Source organism: Onychostruthus taczanowskii, unplaced genomic scaffold (genome assembly GCF_017590055.1).
Source record: "Onychostruthus taczanowskii isolate IOZ18803 unplaced genomic scaffold, ASM1759005v1 scaffold159, whole genome shotgun sequence".
NCBI classification, from domain to species: Eukaryota; Metazoa; Chordata; class Aves; order Passeriformes; family Passeridae; genus Onychostruthus; species Onychostruthus taczanowskii.
The window spans coordinates 568823-591669 of NW_024498784.1; the positions used below are offsets into that span (position 1 = coordinate 568823).

Genomic DNA, 22847 nt, shown 5'->3' on the forward strand with positions numbered 1-22847 from the left:
GTATGTTTTCAATACTCCCTGATATTTCTCACTAAATATGTCAGAGTGGTTCCAATGGATGAACTTGTGGGTTTTTTTCTCTGTGATCATATACATGCAGAGAGACACACAGCTAAAGCTGTGTAGCTATGAGGAGGCATTTTATGTGTTAACACTGACTGGTAATGTAGCAAGTCTTTCATCAACTTTGTGAAAACTGCTAAAGGGGCCAAATAGAATGCTTTTGTATTTAAGTGTCCATACTGGATATCAAGGGCAAGATAAGTCACTTTGTGGTTTTTTCCTCCTTCATTAAGTATTCTAACATAAAGTTTGTGAAGTGTTTGAAAATTATGTTGGGTTTTTTTTTTTTTTTTTTTTTTTTGTATTTCTTCTGAGTGAAATTCTGGATGTAGTTTTACAAAGTATTTAAATAAGGTCTAGATTAAGGGACAGTGTCCCATGGGGTGGAAGCACTGAATTGCAACAATATGCTAATTAGGCAGGAAAGACATTTATATTACTTGAGATTAACATGTGAATTAAAGCTCTGTTGGAAACATTTTTATTGTGGAGGCTTCCTATGTTTTTCCTTTACTGTGTTTTAGTCAATGTTGAAGACTCTTTTTCTTATCTGTCTTCTGTAGCTGTTTTTAGAGGCAAATGATTATGATCTCATAATCCCTTCAGTTCTGGATCTGCAGTGCTAGCTGACTTTACTGTAAATAATAAGGGAAGTGGGTCTGCAGTCTTAGTTCATTCTTTATCTGGCCAAGGCCAGTTTAGGAGTCAGAGCAGAGCTGCTTCTGGAGACCACCTCAGGATTTGTTTTCTATTTTTTATGATACAACAAGTAGCTTAATTTTCACTGATTCCCAAATTAGTGTCCAGAAGAGCCGCATTGATTCTTTTCATTTAACTGTATCAATTTTTTCTCTCTTGATACCCTGAGTCCAGGTTTGTGTATTATGGATAAATAATATTATAGTCATTCCTCTAAGGAGTGCAGTGGCCTAAATATGTGAATAATTCCAATTGCTATTCCATGCAGTTAATTGCAACTACACAGATGAGTTGTGGTGAGTTTTCACAGACTGGTGGTCAGGGTTGTAGGGAAGAGGTCTGAGATGTGTTTGTCGGGACTTGGATTGAGACCACTGATACTGAAAATAGCTTTGAAAGGTTAATGGTGAAGTTGTTTTGGATATTCTGTTCTTTTCTCCTTGGAGTCATCCATCTGTAGTTTGGGAACTTAGGACTGGTGTAAGAAAGGTGGAACTTACAAAATCCATAAGAATGGATAAGCTGAAGGATAGATGCTCATGGGAAGCAATAAACAAACATTCACAGTATGAAATGAATAAATAATATGAAGTCTGTAGTTAGGTACATAAAGCTTTTTTTAATTCCCAGAATAGAAACGCTTTTTGCTAATGCACACAGGAATTGCCCTCTTCTTGAGGATTGCCTCTAGTGTAAAACTTCCTGGAAGGTGGCTCAGGAAAATTACTCTCTTTAGTAAAGCTCATCAGCCCTTGGGTTGTGAGAAGACCGAAGGCCTTTGCTGTCAGCTGGGATGGAAGTCTGAAGCTGCCCTGGTGTCTTCTTCCCTTCTCGTTCCTATTTGTTACTTGTTAAATGTCAGCAGTCATGTCGTGTTGGCAGCTGTATGGATTTTACTAGCAGAGGTGACTTACTTTACAGCTACAGTCTGGCTGTGGGCCATGTCCTTTGGCTGGAACCAGGAGATACTCAATTTTGATTTTCATCTTGCCATACAGTAAAACCAGTATAGAACTTGGAGTGTGTGAGAGACTGCTATGTCTAAGGTAGAAGTAATACTTTCTTCCACAGAGATCCACAAAAAAACCCCCAAAACCCTGGTCCAAAATGACATTCCCAGAGGAGAGAAGAACCTGGAAGTTAGTGCTAAGTTTCAAAATGACTGTCTCCTCTTGGAGCAGCTATTCCAGGCTGGAAGGTGGTGTTGTCCTTTAAGCACAGCTCTGCTCTGGTCAGTCCTTGCTACGTGTGAGCAGGTCAGGTGTGCTGTGCCTTGCTGTGCCCCACTGCTCCAACGTGGCCTTGGAGCCTCTGGGCAGGCAGGAGCTGCTTCCCCTGGCACGATGATTGCTGCATGCAGAGCAAGAAGACCTCTTCCTTAGCAGGCTTTCACTGCTGAGGATTCCCTAGCTTATGAAAAAAGAGTTTGTATGTTCTTTGGCATGTGGTTTTCACAGTGACAGTTTTACCTGCCACCTTTGACAGCGTGTATCGGGGCTCTGAGCTTACATAAATGCTCCCTGTGAAACATTTTCTGTCTTGAGATGAATTTTCTAAAATGGCTGTACTGGAGCTGTTCAAGCTGAGAGTGTTCCTTTGTGTGTTCCAGCAAGTTTACATCTTGGGGGTAGAGAAATGGTAATTTTTCCTCAGTTTGGATAGTTTTGTGTCCAGGGTAAGTCCAGGAAAATATAGAATGTTCTCCTAAGCAACTCTTTTTCTCTGAATTAAACTATTTGAAAGAGAAAGCCCTATAAGTTTTGAGCTTTCCTTCCTTCCTTCCTTCCTCTTTTTTTCTGGACCTTTAGAGGTAAAAAGAGGAAATTAATAAGGGGGGGTGATATGAAGATATGCACAAAAAAAGGGGAAAATATTATTTTTAATTCAACTTTTCATCAGTGATGGTTCTCTTACAGTAAATAACATGCTGTTTGTTACTGAATTTTTGGGCAGTTGTGTCATGATTTAATTTATCCTACAGAAAATGCAGAAAGACTTTTCTTTAAAGAGTTTGTGATTTCAGTCTGAGACCATCCCAGTAAAGCTGGTGGAGTATTCTGATTTTTTAATAATATTGGTATGAACAGCCAAACCTCAGATTTCTATGAAACAGATTTATAGGCTAAGAAACAAATTCAGCTCTGTTGCAAATTGTGTGACAGCGTGGTAGAACCATAGTGGCAATTGAGAGATGTTGGTTGCCTTTGGGCAAGCAAATCTGTTCCTAATTCAGAAAAGCACAGAAACCTATAATTAAGTGTAGTCATCTGAGTTGTCCTGCTGGGCATAGACTTTGATTCTCAGAGTATTTCAGCTGGATTTTTGAATGATCAGCTCATTATTTGATTTTTTCAGTTCCATTCTCTGTGAAAGGGGGATGAGGAAATAAAAAACCAGAGCAGTGTAAGTGCTTACAATGTGCATTAGAGGAAATGTAGATATAGAACTCATAATTGCAATTCTGCAAACAGTCTGATTCTCAAGATCCATAACATCCTGATGCCTTAATTATTTATGTTTTATTAACTTTTACATACAAACATGGGAGAAGAGGTCTTTGTGGGCAGATGGTTTGCTCTAGCATGAAAGGGTAAAGGAGGGTGAGTGGAGATTCTTGATGGGTGCTTTTGGGGAATGGGGCACCCAAGACCCTGATATGTGACACACATCTTCTCACCTCCAGCCAGGAGGCCAGTGAATTCAAGGAAACGGTTGTGGGGGTGGGTAGAAAATCTGCCTCAAAGAAATATACTGAAAGTACGAACTTTTCACCTAATGATAACATGCCTTACAATAACATCTTACAAACATCAAATGTAAGACATCTACAAATGGTATCTTACAGGCATGAAAAATGAACAGGATCAGAACAGGATTATACTGTAAACTCTACAATTAATGTAAAAAATGCATTAATGTAAAAAATAAATATTGTAAATAGTACATTAAGAAACCCTGAGCTATGGCTCCTGTGCTGGGGCTCAGTCCTGTTCTCTGTGTCAGATAGCAGGGAAGTAGGGCTTGTCCTGACTTTGACTTACCAGGATCTTGAATTCAGTGGCAGAGGAAAGCTCTGATGATAAATAAGGCAAAAGGATGTTAACTGGTCATCTGCTTTCTAGGTAGAGTGAGACCAGTTTTTAGCCTAGCTGTTAAATTATGTGATTTCTTTAACCAGTGTAACTTTTGTTCCATGCTCAGTTCATGTTGTGGAAGTAAAATTTTATTCCTTTTACAACCTGTCGGCTATGCCTATTTCTTTTTAATTCTTCCTGCAACATCTTTTTGGAGTTTACAGAGACTTAAAGCCTTTACTTACAAAACAGTTCCCTCCCACCCCTGAAAATTTATTAAGGCTTTGCTGTTTCCTTTACTTGCAATCTGGCACTATTTTTCAACTTAGCCTTTAAATTAGGAATGGTCTTTTTACTACGTGTACTATGTTTAGCACTCAGCAAAAGAAACCACCAAGTGCTGTTCAAAGTCTGGAGATCTGCAGTGCTTTGTTGACCGTTTCTTGACTTGTATTAAAGAGCCATTGGCTTTAAGAGAAGCACCTGGCCTGGAGCTCCTGCAGCACACGAGTTCAGTCATGCTCCTTATTCCCACTTTGTATTGGAGACTGCTGAGCTCTTTTCTGTACAGACGTGGCTCCAACAGGAAAGGTGAAAGCATAGAGAAAGGCGATGTTTTTGTGAGAAAAAGAGTGAAACTTGTTGAGTTCCTGAAACAAAAGGCTTCAGGCCAAAAGAGAGATCAAACCTGTGCTTCCAAGGTGGGTAGAGGTGCTTCCCAGAAGACTCTTGAGCTTCCAGAAGTGCAGTCCTCTCTGTTGGTGTTTTCCTTCAGTGTTTTACAAATCATGGCTTTTTTTAGACTAATTCTTTGCTTAGAGAGTAGAAGTATTTCCAGATTCTGCTCCACGAATCTCAGTCCATGAAGTAGGTTTTGCAGTGCCAAACTGAAAGAGATTTGAATGCTGGCCAACTTTGCCATGTTTTGGGGCCGGTGGATAAAAACAACTGCCTAAATCGATCTTGTCATCAGGAGTGGGCACGCACCCTTTTAATCAGGAATAAAATACCTCTGCCTCTGCTAGGACAGTCTTCAGGATACCGCTTCTTGTACCCTGGCAATGCGTTTGGGGCAGCAGCTCAGCACTGAGCTGTGCTCACTGAATTCCAAGGCCAGGTGATGGCTGCTGCCTTTGGCCATCTGTGCTGAACTTCTCGCCCTCAGTCTCAGTGGCCTGGGTGCTATGGCAAAGGATTTAATCCACTTCAAGTGTTAAACTCTGTTATGCCAGCACGATGTGCAAGGTGTGTGAGCTGCAGAGCTCAGAAAATAGCCAGGGGCTGGGTGAGGGGGAGCAGATAACAGCTCAGGGAGGAAACATGTCATTGCTCTTCCTGGGGCAGGTGGTGGGACGTCTGCAGTGAGTAGGAGAGATAAACTTTAATTTTGGAATTCAGGCGTCAGTCCCGCTTTACAGGAGATAATGAGACAAGAGTCATTGCTTTTTGTGGTATCTCTCCTGCTACATTTATAGCAAATATTAAGTGTCAGCAGTATTGTTTTTACAGAGCAGAAATCTTACAGCAGCAGAAAAATCAGGAAGGCACAACATGGTGGCTGGAAATCTTAGTTCTGCCTTCAGCTGTCATGGGAGAGAGTAGCTCTAGTACCTTTTCCATCGTGGTATATCCAAATATTCCATCTGGTGGGAACACCACGGTTTTTGGGGCAGAGCCTCTGGGCACACCTGAGGCTGCTGGCAGCCCCCTCCTTCATGTGCTTTGTGGCAGTTGGCCAAGTGGTTGATGACCCTTGCACTGTTGGAAAGGAATGTCTGTTTTTATTTTTATTTTTTTTTCGCCAGGTGTTGCCCGCTGTCAGTTGGATTTGTGCCTGTGCAGCTGCCCCCCTCCAGCTGGACGAGATTTTTTTTTTTCCTTTTTAAAGTACACTTTGCCTGAGGTGCTGCTGGCCTGGGCACGGGCGGGGCTGTTCTCTGAGGTGGGGCTGGCCAGAACCAGCAGTATGTCCCCTCACAGAGATGTCCTGCAGCTCACCAGAGGTTTATCTTTGTGGAAACTCTGCAAGCTCCTTGAACCTGTGAGCTTTTATTTTATTTTTTAAAGGTCAGAGTGAGGTATTTTGCCATTGATGTTCCATGCTGTGTAGGCTTGCTCTGGTTCCTATAGGGGTGGGTAAATTTGGGGTTTTACCCCATGTTTCCTGTCCTAGGCTCCAAGTGATGGTGGGCAATACCTGGTGGAAAAAAACCCCAACCAACAATAAAAAACCAGACATTCCTTTCCAACAGAACAAGGATGAGTTCATGAGGGAGGGGCAGCTGCCATCAGGTGAAAAACCTTTCTATGTGTCAGTAAAAACACCTTGAAACCTGAGGTGTGGACCAGCCTCCTGCCCCATCATGTGGTAACATGCACATGTGGCAGTGTTCCATGGTGCTTCATTTGGCTGTTCCTCTCGGCTGTCCACTGACGTATCCCTTCCGAGTATCCCCCTCTCACCTGTGTGGGATCTCAGCACATCACTGTGGATGTGCAGAGACACCAGGGGAGCCCCTGGGGGGCTCGGAAACCCTGGAATGATGCCAAAAGGGTTTGGTGGTTGGATTTCGATCCATCAAAAGGAGAAGAACCTGTGACGGAGGAAATGAGAACTTCTTGGGTGTGAATGATACCTTTATGGAGGGAAATATAAATTTTAGAAAAATAGGTACAGGGGGGTCATGAAGGCAAGATGGAGGATTCAGGGCGTGGTCCTGTGTTCTTCTTTCTTCTTCATGTCTTCCATTTTGTGTGGTGATGTTGGCACTTGGAGATTGGTTCGTAGTGAAAGTGCACTTGTCTATAAGGATGAATAGTATTGGGAAATAAAGGTAAATATGTCACACGTAATTTTTACTATAAAAGACACAGCCGCCCTGTGGGCGGGAGAGAGGGCACTCGACTGTCCTGCTGAGCGGGCCTCGGCTGGGCAGAGAGAAAACTTTGTAGATAAGAGATAATAAACAGAACTGAAGACCGAAAATCTAAGAGTCCAGGCTCATCCTTCGCAATCGCGGCCGCCCAGAACCACCTTTCCCTGTGTCGGGGCAGAGACACATAACAGCGGACCCCGACACCCTGGGCATGGCAGAATTGGTGCTTTACTCAAAGCTCATCTGCTTTCAGGGCTGGCTCTGAAGGCAGCCATGGGCACCTCTTCTGCCAGTGTGTGTCTGTCCCTATGATGGAGGCTCGGGGGATTGTGAGAAATAGGGCCCAGCCCATCCCTTGGAGAGTGGGATCCTCACTGGGGCTCCACACTCACCCCTCGAGATGTTCCCCTGTTTTTCCCAGCTACAGCCTGCTCCTTAGGAGCTGTGGCAGCTGCCCACCATCCTGGAGTGTTGACAGAGGTGTTAGCCCTTTGTCAGAGCTGCTCTGTGAAGCACTGCTAAAATGAGAATTTAAATAGGATGCCAACAGCTGGAGGAAAGTGGGACTTTCCTGACAGAGATGGTTTCTGGGCTTGTGTCTATCAGCAGACTTTGGTCTCTTCTTGGGGTCTTGAGTGCTTTCTCCTGCTTTTACCAATTCCTTCCCTGCTTTTCACCCCTTCCCTCAGTTGAAGCTGAGAATGAGAGGGGCTCAAAGCTGGAAGTGTAGCACCAAGCACTGAGTGTGTAAGTGACAAGGATGTGGTTGGGATGAGCAGGCTCCCCTGAGAGCCAGCAGGACACAGGCTGGTGCTGGGCACACGGGTGGAAGCAGCGGGATGAGGTGAGCCAGGAAATGGCCTCAGATGGGCCTGGGGAGGGGAGAGGTGAGGAAGAGCTGTGTGGAGAAGCTGAAGGCCAAGAAGGAAGCAGGTGATGACACATTGTGACAAGGACAATGCAAGGACTAACCTGAGGAAGGGGAGAGGGAGGTGCAAGGATCAAGGGCAGGGACTGCAGTAAGGGGAGCTGCGCACAGCAGCTGGAGAAGCAGTCTGGAGAGAGAAGCTGTGACTGGATGGGAAACACAAAGACTGCAGTCTTGGGCCAGGAGAGGAGGATTAGGTGAAGGTTTGCTTATGGTGCAGGCAGCATTTAGGCAGCATAATCAGGAAAAGTGCAGAAAGTTCAGATTCGGTGTTGCTGTAAAGTACCCGTGATGTGTACTTAGATTTCACAAAAAATGTTTTTGGAGGATGCAGCTTGGATAATGTGGGTGTTTGTATTAGTGAATTAGAGCCTTACTTTTGCTGTAAAACTGCCCATTCCTCTAACAACAGTGGTATAGAGAATTCACTAATATTTGTGGAAGGGTCAAATACTGTGCTGGAGTAATTAGCTTGGTGTGTTCTGCCTTCAGAGAAGGATTTGAATATGGTGGATTTACTAGTCAAGGTGAGTCTTGAACAAAAAAAAATGAAGCAAAACTTGAGATCCATGTTTTTTAGTGTTTACTCTTTGTTCTTTGTGCACTGACTGTGACCTGTGATCACTGGCTGTGTGATCCTATAACTAAGAAAGGTTTTGGAATATTCGTCCCCAGAGGGTTGAGCAAGGATTTCCTGTGATACTTTAATTCAAACATCTACCTAACTTATAAATTATATATATTTTTTTTAATATAGCTAATCTTTTAGTATAGCTAATGTTTTGTTTTGTGTACACAATACAGTTTTTTCTTTCAATTTAATGGTTAGTCTAAGTGAGGCTTTTTTCCATTGCAAAAACCATTTTCAGAACAGAGAAATAATCTGGAATTGAATACAATGAGCTAGGAACGGTTGAGTGCGATGAATCACCTTCAGTGGAGAAAATTAAAGATCACTTGAGACATAATTATTAAACAATACTTTGAGGCTTTGAAGATACATAAACTACTATTAACTTTGTTAGTTCCCAGAGGTAGTTTTTAAAATACTCTTATATATCCATCCTGTCTTGGCTGTTTCTTGTTTAATGTTTGAATTTTGTTAGAAACTTGTCTAGGTGCAAAATTTATCCAACGTATTGATATGAAGGTATAGCTTGTAAATAATTTCAGAGTTTCTCCTTCAGTATTCTCTTGTTTAAAACACCCCTGCCCTTTGCTTCCAAGTAAGTGTAGGCTAAAGTAGAAATCTAGTCACATTAAGCAACAGTGACCAATTTCTGTTTACCTTTTTTTCCCCCCCCGTCCTGAATGCTGTCATGCTGCCTTCTGTTACTTGACATTTTTTGGATTTCCCATCATGATTAGGAGAGAGTTCTGAGCACACATTGCCTCTGTCCTTGACAGTTATTTTTGCTTTCCTGGGAGACAATGTGCTGCTTATCTATCTTCATTTGCCGCAATGGGAATTACAGAGGGGAAGTGGGATAAGTGCTTCTGTAGTGTGCTAAAAACCTTGAATGCTTCTGGCAACCTGTTGACAAAGTCCTGTCATGAAGATAAGCAGAAAAGGAAGAAAAGCTCTTTGCTCTTTAATGGGCTGAAATGGGGATGCAGAAATTAGTTTCTGATACTGCTGGTAAGGGTGTTCCACACCTTGTGAGCTTCTGGTCTTTACAGTGAAAGGAACTCAGAAAAAAGCAGGACTAACAGTTTGAGTTTCTTGTATCTTCATCAAAATAAGAACACAACAAAAACTGTCTTTTTCATGCGAAGATTTTGGCAAATGGATACTCTTAAGTCATACTGTAATTAGCTCCTTGTTTAGTAAACAAAAATTCAATGGAGTAAGAATATTCTATAGCATCTTGTCAGATGGGCCCAGGTGCTTGTTAGAGCTGTTGGGGGGAAGTTAGGGTGAAGCAGAGTTGGCACCTGAGTAGGCCCTGGGGCAAGTCCATGAGTGGTCCTGGGTAAAGAATCGTGCCCAAGCCCCTGCACCTCATATTGCAGCTCTGGGTTGCTGGAGAGATGCTGCGTTGGAAGAGGGCAGAACTGGCACTGCTGAGCTAAAACTGCTTGAAATTTCCAATCCTGCAGAGGATTGGAAAAGCACTGTTCAAGAATTGGGTTCTTACTGTAGGCAATGAAACAAAGTGGCCTATTATTGTGTATTTTGACTCCAAGGGTGGTGATATCTTAAATTTTAAAGCAATTTTATTAGAAACTTGTTAATAACTGAGCAAAATATTTACATTCGGCCTATGTGATTAAATTACTTCTAAACATAGCTACATCTTTTGCCTAAAAGGAAGTGGTGTTATTTGAAATTACTTTCACAAGTTCTCTTTTTAAGATTTTGTACCTTAAAGAAGTATGCAAAGGCATATACAGACAGACCTAATGAAGGAGCCAGGAATGGACCATTTCCTGTGGTGAAAAATCCTGCTGTCTTGAACTATCTATCAAGAATAAAGATTAGATGCTACTTGAGACCTCAACCTTCTTCTTCTATGCCAAATTTTAGAACAATCCTGTCACCTGTGCTGTGGATGTATAAAAGACACACAAGGAAAATGAAGTTTTTTCATTTTCACCACATAAATGGCATGAAGTATTCATGTCATACTGTGCTGCTTTTATGATGTTATATCATGTGTTTGTTTTGCCTTTTGTGGCCTATTCAAAGGTACAGAGTGCATTAAGTTTTTATTTTTTTTAGTAGAATGGGCAAAAATTTGTTTTGGTTCCTGATGCCTACTCCAACATGGGATGATATCCTTAGTTATAGGCTGCACATCTGCTAAAATAGCATAGTTGGTCCTGTAATTCTGATGACAGGGATCTGTGAATCACTATTTTAGAGCAGTAAGTACTGTAGCTCAGAATTGGTTTTGCTTCCCAAAAGCCTCTCATTACAGCTTTTCTGTCCCCCATCCTGCTTCCTGTGTGGTAACATTTCTTAAATTACAGCGGAGCTTGCTGTGGGTCCCCTGTACTGTAAATAGGAAAAATTGTTCAGGATCACTGCAGCTGCCGGGGCTGTTTTACAGTCTGCCTTCCCTTGCACGTACAGGTGACTCCTACCTCTGAAGCTGTGAGGTTTCCATTTGGCATCTGTGGGAGCAGACCCTTCCAAAGGAGATAAATTTGTGTTGTAAAGCTTAGTTATGTAGCCCCCTTCTTTAACATCTTTATTTTCATTTTTTAAAACTTCTTGTGAACTGGAATGTAACACAAAGATATACATAACATGAAGATCTTTTAAGAGTGAAACACATATAGAAAGTGGATCTTGGAGTTTAAATACTTGTTGCTTCTAAGATGGACTGTCTACAGATGACATTAATATCTGCCTCTGTTTCTCTCTCTCTACTTCAGCTCATTGTGAACAATAATTCTGAAATAGTAAAGCCTCTTCCTGGGAACTGGGGAAAATAAAGCCAAGATGTGTGGGAGGCGAGTGGGATTTGTGTGTGTATGTGTCATGATTTTTCGTGGTCTGTGGAGGTCTCCACAGATGCTCCTCAGGCTGTTTGGAAAGCGAAGCAGCACAGCCTTAAAACATGGTGTTTGTAGAATAATTTGGTAAATGCTGATGATTTGGAAACCTCATGTATTGCATTTATCCCAAGCCTTCCTTTTCAGGGAATGTACTGACAAGCTGTGGTAGGAGGACCCTGCAGTATTAGTTACAGTGATCTTGTTTGGGAAATGGTGGAAGAAATTTAGGTTTCCTTCATTGTAACTAATTATGGAGCCAGAAAAAAAAAGAGTTTTGCTTTTATAATAGCATTTCTCTCATATTCAAGTCATGTCCTCTGCTTTAGCTTTTTGTTCTCTGATACTGGCGTTGCTTTTAATGTTTTTAGATGTCTTGTGAATGCCAGCCTTCAGACGGGATATTCTGCCCACCTTGCTTCGTGGCATCCTAATCACTTCAAAACGCAGTCATTAAAAATAAAAGTAAGCATTATTGCTGGTGTTACTTCTAACGGCAAGAAATGCAGAAGAGGAGGGACATGAGGCAGTTCTGTTTAAATAAAAGCTTATTTTCAGAAACAAAAGCTTATGGAGAGGAAGGGAGCTCTTAGTACCCCAATCACGTTTCCTGTTACGGATGAACCCACAGCAATGGATGCTATCAAAGTTGTCATATTTTATTCATGAGTTGTGGTATGCTTGGGTGAAATAAGAAAAGCAATGGTCCAAATCATAATTATGGTGTAAAAAGATAAAACAGTTATTATTGTGACTTTTTAAAAGAAATTATTAAATCTCTCAAATCATGTAAAACTCATGGAGAATGACTAAGTGTGTTCGTTATTTATGGATCCTTGTTGTGGGTGTTGTGAAACATTTCACCAATAGTGTTTATACTTATTTTGGGAGAAAATATAAATGTGTGCCTATGTATGTTCCAAGAAACAAAGACATCTAGAATATTGAATATCAACATAAAGAGGCTGACAGCAGAAATTATACTTCAGTAGAGAAGGGCTCTCACAAATGTATTATGCCTCATGTTATTATCATACAGTTAATAAATAAAACAGACACCCAGGATTTAATTTGCTTTAGTAATAACATGGAAGTGATCTTTTTCCTCAGGGAAAGAAAACAAAAGGGAGAATTAGTTCATGAAACATGTGTTGTTTAATGTTTGTATAAATCATTTATAGAGTATAAAAAACCCCTGAAATCGTAAAATTTCAGCAATACATGACCTATGCTTTAAAAGTAATTAAAAAACTATATGCTTGCTTCGAACTTCAAGGGTAATTTATTGTCTTTAGTAGGATTATTCATGTGATAAAATGACTGGAAATTAAAACCTATGTGTAGGTGTACCCAGGTCTGTTAGCTGCATTAGGCATAGTAACCTCTCTCCACAGTGAAGAAAACAAGTCAGATTTCTGCTTTGCTGAAACTTCCCTTTTAATGAACTATTTCAAGTAGTATTTTGATTTACACATTTAAGAATGCGGGTTTTCACCAGAGAGGTGAATTCTAATTTCTGTATGGCTTTGCTGAAGTTAGACTGGGATTTTCAACGAAGTCTTAGTAAGACTGGGATTTTCAACGAGTAACTTAGCATTCTGCTTGTTTCCTGCTCCTGTGGAATCTGGATCTTAAAATTCTGTTGAAATGGGTTATTTGTTGACTGTATCTGTTAAATTCGTAGTAAACTTAGGAATCATAAAGCACTTCATAAGTATTTGTGGTTTTTTTTCCTAAATATTGTTGTCATAAATGATGAGCAGTATTTATTATTACCTGGAAGAAAGAAAAGTGTTAAATGAGAAATCAGAATTATTACATATTGCTCAAAAATGTAAGTGGATCAGTCTCTCTTCTATTAACTTTATATTTTATTTCTGGATTACAAACACACTTGGAGTTACAGTGGGAGGAAATAAGACCAAACCTACAATTAATAGTTATTTGCAAAACTTGTCTTCTGTGTCTGATTTTTGGTTCTAGGGGCCCCTCACCTTCTGGTACCACCTTAAGTTTCCTTTAAACAAATGCAGAATGTATTTTGTCAAGTTTTGATATATCATTTGGTATTATCATTTTTAAAAAGTAATCTCTAATATTTTGTGTGACTTCAAGCATACTTGAAAATGCTTTGTAGAAGAGGAGGAAAAATTTTTTTTAGCTTGCTTTTGCATGAAGCCGTATTTTTGAGTGGCTCATTATTTGTATGTGACATTATTATTTAATATTTTCTTGAAATAGGTCCCTGGAGTGGCCAGTATTCCTCCAGCAAAATGGATAGCACAATGGGACTGGTTCTTGGCAACTACTAAATTTTCCCAGTGCTGCCACTGGCTCTGTTCATAGTGTTGCTGGTGTAAGTCCATGTTCTTTCTGTTAAAATGTGATTTTCCAAATTGGCAAAGAGCAATCTTTATAGGCACAGTAACGTGATAACCTTATCTAATGTAGGTAAACAGTGGAAAAGTTGATACAATCAGTGACTCCTGAACTAATTAACAGACAACACATGTAATTTGATTAACTCACATGATTTAAGAGCAGATTATGTGCTTTTAGTGATAGTGAACTTCTAGAGCATTTCAACTAAGCGTTTAATTTAAGGGATCAACCATTTGTAAACAGTCTTGATTTCAGCATGACTCCCTTGAGGAAAGAACGGAGCCTACTTGAGAAGACGAGCTCAGCAGCTGCTTAAAATACTTGAAATAAGTTCAAGTAGCTGCCTTGAGTAACAGGTGAAGTGTAGCCTCAGCAAATTGGTATCTGTTGTTGACAGCAGGAACCTGCTCCAGAGGCCCTTGGCTGACTGCAGGTGTCGTATTTTGGTCCATGGCAGCCGGTTGGGTTGATGGCAGTGTCAGTGCTGGGCTTTGAGTGCAGCCAGGCTGCTGCTTCTCCTCGTGCTGCTGGAGAGCTCTCCAGTGCTTTCCTTGCTCATTCTGCCTGTGTGGGTGGAAAAGACAAGGAGAAAGCCTTGGAGGGAGCAGACCCATACGAATTTTCTCGGTACAGGTTTTGCTGCCGCTGTGCCGCTCAGCCGCCTCAGGCACCTTTGGCTGGCTGGGGCTGGAGAAGCACTGGTGGCTGCCTTCGCTCTTGGCATGTGTTCATTTCCAGGTCTTGTGCTGTACCTGCTGCTCTGTCCCTTCCCGAGTACTCAGCTGCTGTGGTTCAGTTTGAAACGCTGATAAAGCAAGCAAAGGACTTAAGACAAACAAAAAAGGACTTAAGACTCTTTGACATCTACTTAATTAGCATGAGTGTGGTCACTCTAGCTGGTGCTCAAGTCAAGGCAATTTTCAAGAAGTGAAGAGTCTTATACTAACCCACTAAATCAGTGGGTTAGTATAAGACTAAATTAATGGTTGAGGAGAAACTATGATTTGATAAGTATTCTCTGTTTGATTTCTTCAGTGACTCAAAATTCTACTGCCCCTGGCATCTGGAGTTTTAGGGCTGGGCTTGCAGTGGCTTCCTGAAAGGATTTTTATTTATATGTATATATAATTTTGAACGCTAGATGAATTTTGTTAGGAGAGACCTATTTGTAAACTAGTTTACAAACATGTATATCAAAATGACAGCAATAAATGAGCACGTATAGCCAGGGGTAGTTTTGCATGATGCAAAAGCAGAGTTTACATTGAATTACACTATTTTTCCACCTTCCCTGGCGGAACTGCTTTTGCTGTATAGTCATGGGAACTTACCTTTGTGACATTAGCTGTTCACCCTGGTAATTGCTCCATCCTCTAATTTAATGAAAACCCATTAAACCGAAACAATAATTAAAATGAGACATCATCTCTGTAGGAGGCTTGCATATTAAAATCACCAAGTATTTCACTGCAGACGGATCTTATTCTTGAGAAACACTGTTTGAAGCAACATGTAAAAAGTGATTTACAATGAATAATCATAATTTAGAAAGCTGTGCTGTTGAACATGATTTCCTACTGTTTATTACTGACTCTGAGTGGAGCTAGCAAGGCAAAAACATTTACAGTGTCTTTTCACGTTGGCGAGAATACTCGGAAGCAGAGATGTGCTTATGAGAATACGTCATGCCATCTTTGGTCCTCCCTGGTAGCATAGTTTTACAGAAAAAGGGGAGGTGCTTTGACCCCGCTCTCTGGGTTGCTGACAGGTAGAACAGGTGATTCTGGACCCTACTGTTCAAGTGCAGCAGCCCCAGGGAGCTGCAAAGTGCCAGCTTAGCACCTTAACAGAAATTTACATTTATTTTCCATTGACAGTGCCCCCAGCTTACTGAAGCCCATCATTTAACCTGGGTGGAAGCAGTGCAGGCACGTGGGTCTCTGCAGCATGGTGTGGGCTGTCTGGAGCCTTGGTGCTCATGGCTGAACTGAGCTCCGACAGTGCTCTGAGGGATGGATGTGGCTCTGGGCCTTTTCCTGCCACAGGAGCATGTTGTGAAGTCTTCTATTTTCTTAGTGTATAAAGAGAAATTTATGTTAATTTATCCCCATAGCTCAAACCAAAAAATTGGTGGCATCTGCAGATGTCTACATTTTTGCCCTTGGTAGGTAGGCAGGGTCAAGTACCTGAAGCATTGCTCTGCTTGGCAGTGAAATTACTCTTTTTGGAGAAGACCTCCATAATTAGCGTTATCATCCTGCTGGGGATTTTTGCATCTGTTTGTGACTTGTGTGGACTGAGGAGTGCTTTTGGAAGGGTGGAAATGAGTGGGAATGGGTATTTATCACTAGTGTTTTGCGTTGTTGGTGTTTGTTTGTTTTTGGGTTTTTTTACCAGTTCTTCAAAAGATGGTTTGTGTGCAGGAAGGGAGGTTGGTGCACTGGATCCCACTCGACTCAGAGGCTTTGGTGAAGCACCTGCTTCAGTGAACAAGAATGTTTTTGTGATGCTGTTGTGTGTTTTCACCCTCAGCAACTGTTAGGAACTGCCTACACTGAGAGTTGCTAGTCTTGGATCATCCTTCTAATCTTGGTTTCATTTTTGTAAAGCTGGTGACTTAAGAAAAAGTGGGGCATCGGGGTGATTTTCTGTTTGTTTTGTTTTTTAAATACAGTTTTCAGTTTTATTGTATTTCACCTATAGCAAGATAAAAGCCAAAAAACTGCAATATTCAATTATTTAATTGCTATAGCTTAAATCTGGGTTCTCTGCTGTTGCAGGATTAATTTCTACTTGCTTGTCCAGGGTGACTGTTCAATGGTTCTACTGAAACCATGTTGAAGCAAATAGCTTTAAAATGATTGAAGTTACCAATAAAGCAATGTGTTCTGCAGTATGTTTTCTGCCAAGGGAAGTAAAAGGTATTCAAGCAGGCTAGTGAATGATAAAATGTACCTCTTGCTTTAGAAAATGAGTTGATTCAGAACTGAATTTTAGTATTTTTCTTCTAATGGAAGCATCTATTAAAGAAAAATTATTCCCCAGATGGATTGGCATATGAATTTTAACAACTGGTGCACATTTCTCATCACTTAAAATTCCATCCCAAATGGTCATGTATTTCCCTTTGTACTGTGGGTTGTTGTCACTGTCAAAGGAGGCTTGGCAAGACCTTTGCTTTCTTTCCTTTCCTTTTTCTTTCATTGTCCTTTTCCTTCTCTAACTCATTTTGTCTGCTTCTGTGTGGTGGTGCTATTATTACACTGTTATTAGTGGAGCTGATGCCAACTGCTGAATTTCTCCTAACTGGGACTTCTAATGTGTTCAGGGTTACAAATGGCAGAAGCCTGAGGTTTTAATTTTTAGTTGCTAGAGCAGGTGATGCATAGAGCATTGAATCCACACACAAAGATGTGACTTGAGGGTCTAAATCAGGTGGGGTAAGGACTGATGCTGATCCTGAGTTATTGTACCTAATTCCATTTGGAGTTTAGGGTTAGTGTGCACTGAAATGTCTGAATGGTTTTTGTGAGGTAAAGCTTGGCCCAACACCGTTTGCCCCAGAGCAGCATCGTCATTCATTTGGTTTTATGGGGAAGTGAAAACACACCTCAATTTGAGACTTTTTTTTAAGGTGCTGGTGAAGGTGCTGATGTTGTGAGTAATTCCGGTTGTGGGTAAAATCCCTGTGTGTGGCTCAGGGTGTAGGAGCTTGCTGCAGCTGGTCAGGGTGCTGTGGGTGCTGAGCCCCTGTGCCAGGGCAGCCCTGGGTGCTGCTTCCTCTTGTAGCTCTTTTTGGCTTGGCAGGGCTGTGCTGGCTGGGAGCTCAATGGGCTCACAGTGGACAAGGCATCCAGGACAAGGCAAGGTGGCATCCCTGGCAGGGGGGGAGATGGTGCCAGGGAGGGGGGATGGTGGTACCTGAATGATTATTGTTGTCTGTTCTAGCAAACTGGACCTTTGGTTTGTGTTTGGCACTTCTTCCGTGGACCCACAGCTTAAGAACTAAAATCAAGCGACTCATGTGCTCTCTCTGACATAGGTGTGTCTTGTGCTTTTGTTCTGCTGAAGGTAGAAAGTTGCCTTTACTTGATGCTCTGAGATGATTTCTGTCTCTTGGACTTGCAAATAACTGAGTATGCTTGCTTTCTTTTGTTGATTAATTTTAGAAATACTCTGGTATGTTTTAAAAAACCCTTCAGACAGTCACTATTTCAAATTAAGAAAATATAATCACATAGAAGGGCATCTGAAAGTCGTATCTGTGTTTATTTATTTTGCTGAGATTGCATTATCATTCAAGCATGAAGCGATGTTTCACTGAAGATTGCTGTATAAACCTATATTGTTCTGTATTATGTAGGAAATATGACATTTCATTGCAAGCAGACAGTTATTTTTATAGAGAGCATAAAAAGTATTTTGCCTCTCAGGCACCTGTGGTGAAGGGGTATATGTATTCTCTTTTTTTTTTTTCTATTTTTTTTTTTATTTTGAAGTGTGAAAATCTACCTGAAAATAGAAGGCTCTTATTCTAAATGGATTGTACTCCCAGCTCATTTGTATGGTATTTTCTGCAGAAATCAAGCAAAACACGAACCCGGTGTTCCCGGGGATGCTGTGTGTGAGGGCAGCTGCTGCTGTGGGGCTGTGCCATGGGGACAGGAGCTGGGCCGTGCAGTGTTGGCCTCAAAACCCCTCCTTCCCAGCACTGGGGTTCCAGTTGCAAGCCCAGGTTGTGCTCGGCGCTGGGGCAGTCCCAGCTCCACGTGTGCCCTCTGGATCCCCACCAGCCTTGCTGGCCTTCCCAGCTTGAGTCCAGTTGCATTTACCAGCTCACCGTGGAACTAGTGGGAAAGTCCCCTTTTAGGTACTGGGATTACGCTGTGGAAAGCAGCATTTCTAGAGATATTTTTGTATCAGCAAGTAAATTTTTCACCTGGCTTGCAGTAGGGATGTCCCAGGGTGCTGGTAATAGCTGGACTTGTTTCCCAAATACATAGCACTGTACTTAGAAGTGTGTTAATTTTCTAAAAGCCTGGTTATATAACTTCCTTTGTGCCAATGACACTGGCACAGTGTTGCAAGCAGTCGCTAAATACTATTTGTTACCCAGTAGTTTCGACCCAACACTCTGGAATTTCAGACCTTTGGATCTTACCGATTTTAATCAACAGAGAATGAATATCAGTGTTTCATGTGGTTTTAGTATACCCGTATCTATGAAGAGGTGGTAGAGAATAGCAAAATATTTCAAAGTATGTTTCTAACTGAAAAAGTCCACTGATGAACCATGGATGATTCTGAGCAAGGAGTTCTATATTGTTGTATAAAAATTGATGGATAGGTGGTGGGATGTGGGCCTTCCTATAATGAGAAACTGTTGTACTTTGCAAGGCTTGGCTGAAGTTTAAACATATATGTTCCACTGACAGCACTGCCTGTGCTTCCATGTGAAAGAATTTTTGAAAGCTTTGTTAAGTCATATTTTATTTCTGGTAACTGTGACACCTTTAAGAAAAAAAAAAAGTAAGATACGAAGGTTTTTAACCTTCAAAAAATGATAATAGTCTTAATCTGTCAGGTCTTGGACATTTTACCTCTGAGTCTTACTTGTGCCTTGGAACATGCTACCAGTGGGTTGTCTGTTTCTGTAGATAGCAAGCTGGATATTGGTGAATTTATGAGTCTGTGGGAGACATAGTTTTGTGTCTCTTGTATCAGCTTTTTAAAAAGAAACTACATGATATTTATGACCAGTACTAACACCTGCTAGGTGAAGATAATGATACAGATACAAAGAGCTAATAGATAAAGACAAAATCTGGTCTTCTGTGCTGGTTGTTTTTTCTTCTATTCCACTGTACAATGGCAGTGGAGATGGTTTCTGCTCTTGGAAGCTTTATCCTCTGCTCTTGTAAAAGTGGCACTGGACAGACAAATAGTTTGTTGCTGTAGAGTGGGCACTATATTTATTTATCAGGGAAATTTGAACCCCTGGCAAAGATTTTTAAATGATGACCGGTGATTTTGGATGTCTAACTGTAGTACTTTTCACTGGTGAGCCTTTCGGAGTGCAAGCATGTTACAAGTCTGGATGTGTAAGCTCCTTTAGAGGGCTTTAAGCTGCACAGAACAAATGGAGACACCCAATTACCAAACATGCTTGAATACTTTTTGCTTGGAGTTTGGTTTCAGTCCACGGCATTCCCTCAGTAGTTGTGCGTTTGAGGTTTTAGGTTGTTTTCCAAGCCAGTCTCTCTCCTCTCTGTCTGCAAAGCCTCATTTAATGACACAATGGGGCCTTTTCTTAGTGTTGGGGATTTTTTTTTCTTTCTACAGTGAAATTCTGAATTGTAATTTTCATCACTCCTTTGTGTGTTACACCATGCATGCTGGGCTGGATTCTCAGCATTCAGTGGAGTTTCTGTGGTTTTCTACCAGCTGAGAATTTGTGCCAGCGTTTTTGGCTTCACAGTAAAACCTTTGGAAAGCAAGCACACTGGGTATCTAATTGGTTATGACATCCAGGGAACTGCAAGTGGCTCAGGTCTTGAAAAAGTGTGACAAAGGCCCAGCATGAGAGACTTGGCAATGGGCGTGAAGGTGAAATGCCATGATTTCTCTGCTTTGGTGTTAATTTTCTTTTGTAATGATGTATAGTGAATGAAATGTTGAGTTAAAAATGAATGTGGTGGGAGATGATGCATTTGAATCTGAGAAGGTATGATGCTGCTTGGACATTGTCAGGATTAGCGAGGCTGGAATGTTTCCGCATCTGCCTGGTCAGGCTGTAGTTTAATAAATATTGTATGAGCTGTCATACTTTGCTTGTTTAAACTGAGAAATTCCTGAAACAGCCGTGGATTGCAAGCATGTCTTGTATTTATTTCTCAGGCAGGAGCACAGCCGTATAGCATTATTAGCAATAATACATCTCTGCCTTACATTGTGCAAGGACAGGTTTCCTGTGATGTACGAGGGAGAGGTGGCAACAGAGTCAGTGGTGAAAACTGAAATTGGAGCTTGGTGAATTGTGTTGGGAGCGGCAGTGCCCGAGATCTCTCAGAATTTAGGGGCCTATTTATCTGACTGCAGCACACCTTATTTACAGCAACTTAATCTGCTCACAGCAGACACAAATGGCTCAGCATCCCATCAAAAAATCCATCAGAAAATCAGTAGCTGACCAGTTGTGAAATTGTCAAAGTGACTGCTGACAGAGATGGCATTTAGGTTTTTCCATTGAAAAAATGCAGTGGTGGACCATGGCAGATGACTCTCAAAAATGAAAAATATTGATGTGAAAATGAAAAATGTAATCTGAGTCTTTCTGACTTAGCATTTTTACTAGACTGTTATTTCCCTTTTTTCTTTTTCCTTTAAAAAATAAAATTCTTAGATACAGAAAGAGAAATCTACGCAGCACCCCACATAAATGAGAAGTTAATTCAGCTCTTCCGGAATAGAAGTGAGTTCACGTTTCTGGCCACTCTGCAGCAAAAGACATCGACTTCTGGAGTTATATTGTCCATCCGAGAGTTGGAACACAGGTAAGAGCAATTTGTTTCTCTCTCTTGTAGCAGCAACATAAAAGATACTGAGTGCTCAGTGGTCTGGTTGGACAATGTGTTGAAATGGTAGATGTAACATCTAACATGCAAGTTAGAGCCTTTCTTCACAGTTTGCAATTTGCTACTTTTTTCTTGTTCCTTTTTTTTTTTTTTTTTTTTTTTTTTTGGGGGAAGTTTTAGGAGGAATTAATTATTTATGTATCCTGATCTAAAATAACTTAAACAGAAAGATCAAAGCCAATATGGTATAGATGCAATGCACTTTGGAAGTTACAAACCTTGTAATGCAATTTTCCTGACTAGTTTATTACATGTGCTTTGGAGTTTGCTTTTTCATAAAAGTTAAATTTGCGCTTTTCTTGCTTCACTATGTTTTATAACATTATAAAAGAATACAATTTTTTTTGAGATTCAGTAACTAAGCTATTAAGCAGTTAAGTTACTTGTGCTTCCATGTAATGCTGTGTATCTTTTGTTCTCAACATAAATACATTATATTCCTATTTCATGTATGTCTCTTCCCCCTGCCCTTTTTTTTCTGTTTCTGTTTGTCAGTGTAGGAGGAAAAAGAGGCCCCTTTGATTATCTGTTTTAGTGGTAGACATCAGTTTGTTACAAAAAAGAGGTGTACTTGGTATTATGGTTCATAAGACAATTCCAATGACGTTTTGATGTTTCAAAGTGTGTGTTGTATGAAACAGGGTCCTATTTGTAACTTTGTGAATGCTTTTTTGGTAATTTCTTAGGTTTTGAAGGACCTTTGTGTCTATTCTTGACACATAAAAGACTAGTGCTGTTCTTTTCTCTTGTAATACAAGTAATGGAACATTGTTTGGTTGCTCCCATTTGAAATCTAATACCAGTTATTCTGCACTGCTTCTATGAAAAAATGATCTGATGTCCAGATGAGGCTCCCCAGTTAAGGGCAGGACTTTGCCTTACTTTTCTGTCACCTCTACTTTCTTATTGGTCTTTCTTCTACTTTATTCCTTTTTGCATTTTTCAGGCCACTGTCTCAGTCTAGAAGAGTATTGTTTTACTTTAGAGAGGGATCCCTCCCTCCATCTCTTCTTGCTTTCCTGCTCTTATTTTATCATTCCTTTTGCATTACTTTTGAATTTCTCCAAGCTTTTTCAAACCATTTGAAGTCATGGTTAACAGGATCAGTTTGCCTTGTTAAGAGTTTGTTTATTATTTATTTGAGAACGAGGACATTGAGGACAGCCATTGAACAGAAAAATACTGTCACATGCCTGCACTTAGCAAAATCCAAGGTCAAACTAGACAGGCAGTGGTGATTATACAACGCAAGGCACATGGATTTTTAGATATGGCATCTACTGAATGTAGCTCCTTGAGTCCTCTATCTTGACAGGCAGAGGCTTGTAGGGAGATGTGCTCTGGAGGAGTAATCTTGGTTGAACAAAATACACTGCTGTTGTCCTCTCTGGCACTGAGGTTATCTATAATATTTTAAATGATGACATCTGCTTAAAAATACATAGAATTGAAGGGTTGCCTGCTAGTCTCGGTTGAACCTTTGTAGCTCTGTGTGGCAACAGGAAGTTTCAGTCTCTGTAACTCCATGCAGGAGTCAGAACAGGCATGTCTGGTGTTGCTCTTGACTGCTGTTACTTCAGGTGGATTACTGTGGCTATCCTTCTTTTTTGGACTCGCTGTGTATCCCTTAAAGCCACTGTTTGTTTGTCAGGTTGCTGCTCAGACCTTGGTAAGGATCCTGATTTCAGAC

General features: G+C 40.9%; 1 protein-coding gene across 1 annotated transcript in view; it reads left to right on the forward strand.

Annotated features, from left to right (window-relative positions):
* The window catches only part of LOC121333127 (protein kinase C-binding protein NELL1-like), a 211860-nt gene that overhangs the window by 4344 nt on the left and 184669 nt on the right, over positions 1-22847 (forward strand). The window contains exon 3 of the mRNA XM_041399203.1: positions 20926-21076. Coding sequence (XP_041255137.1) covers positions 20926-21076 — 151 coding nt within the window. The remainder of the gene's footprint in view (positions 1-20925; positions 21077-22847) is intronic.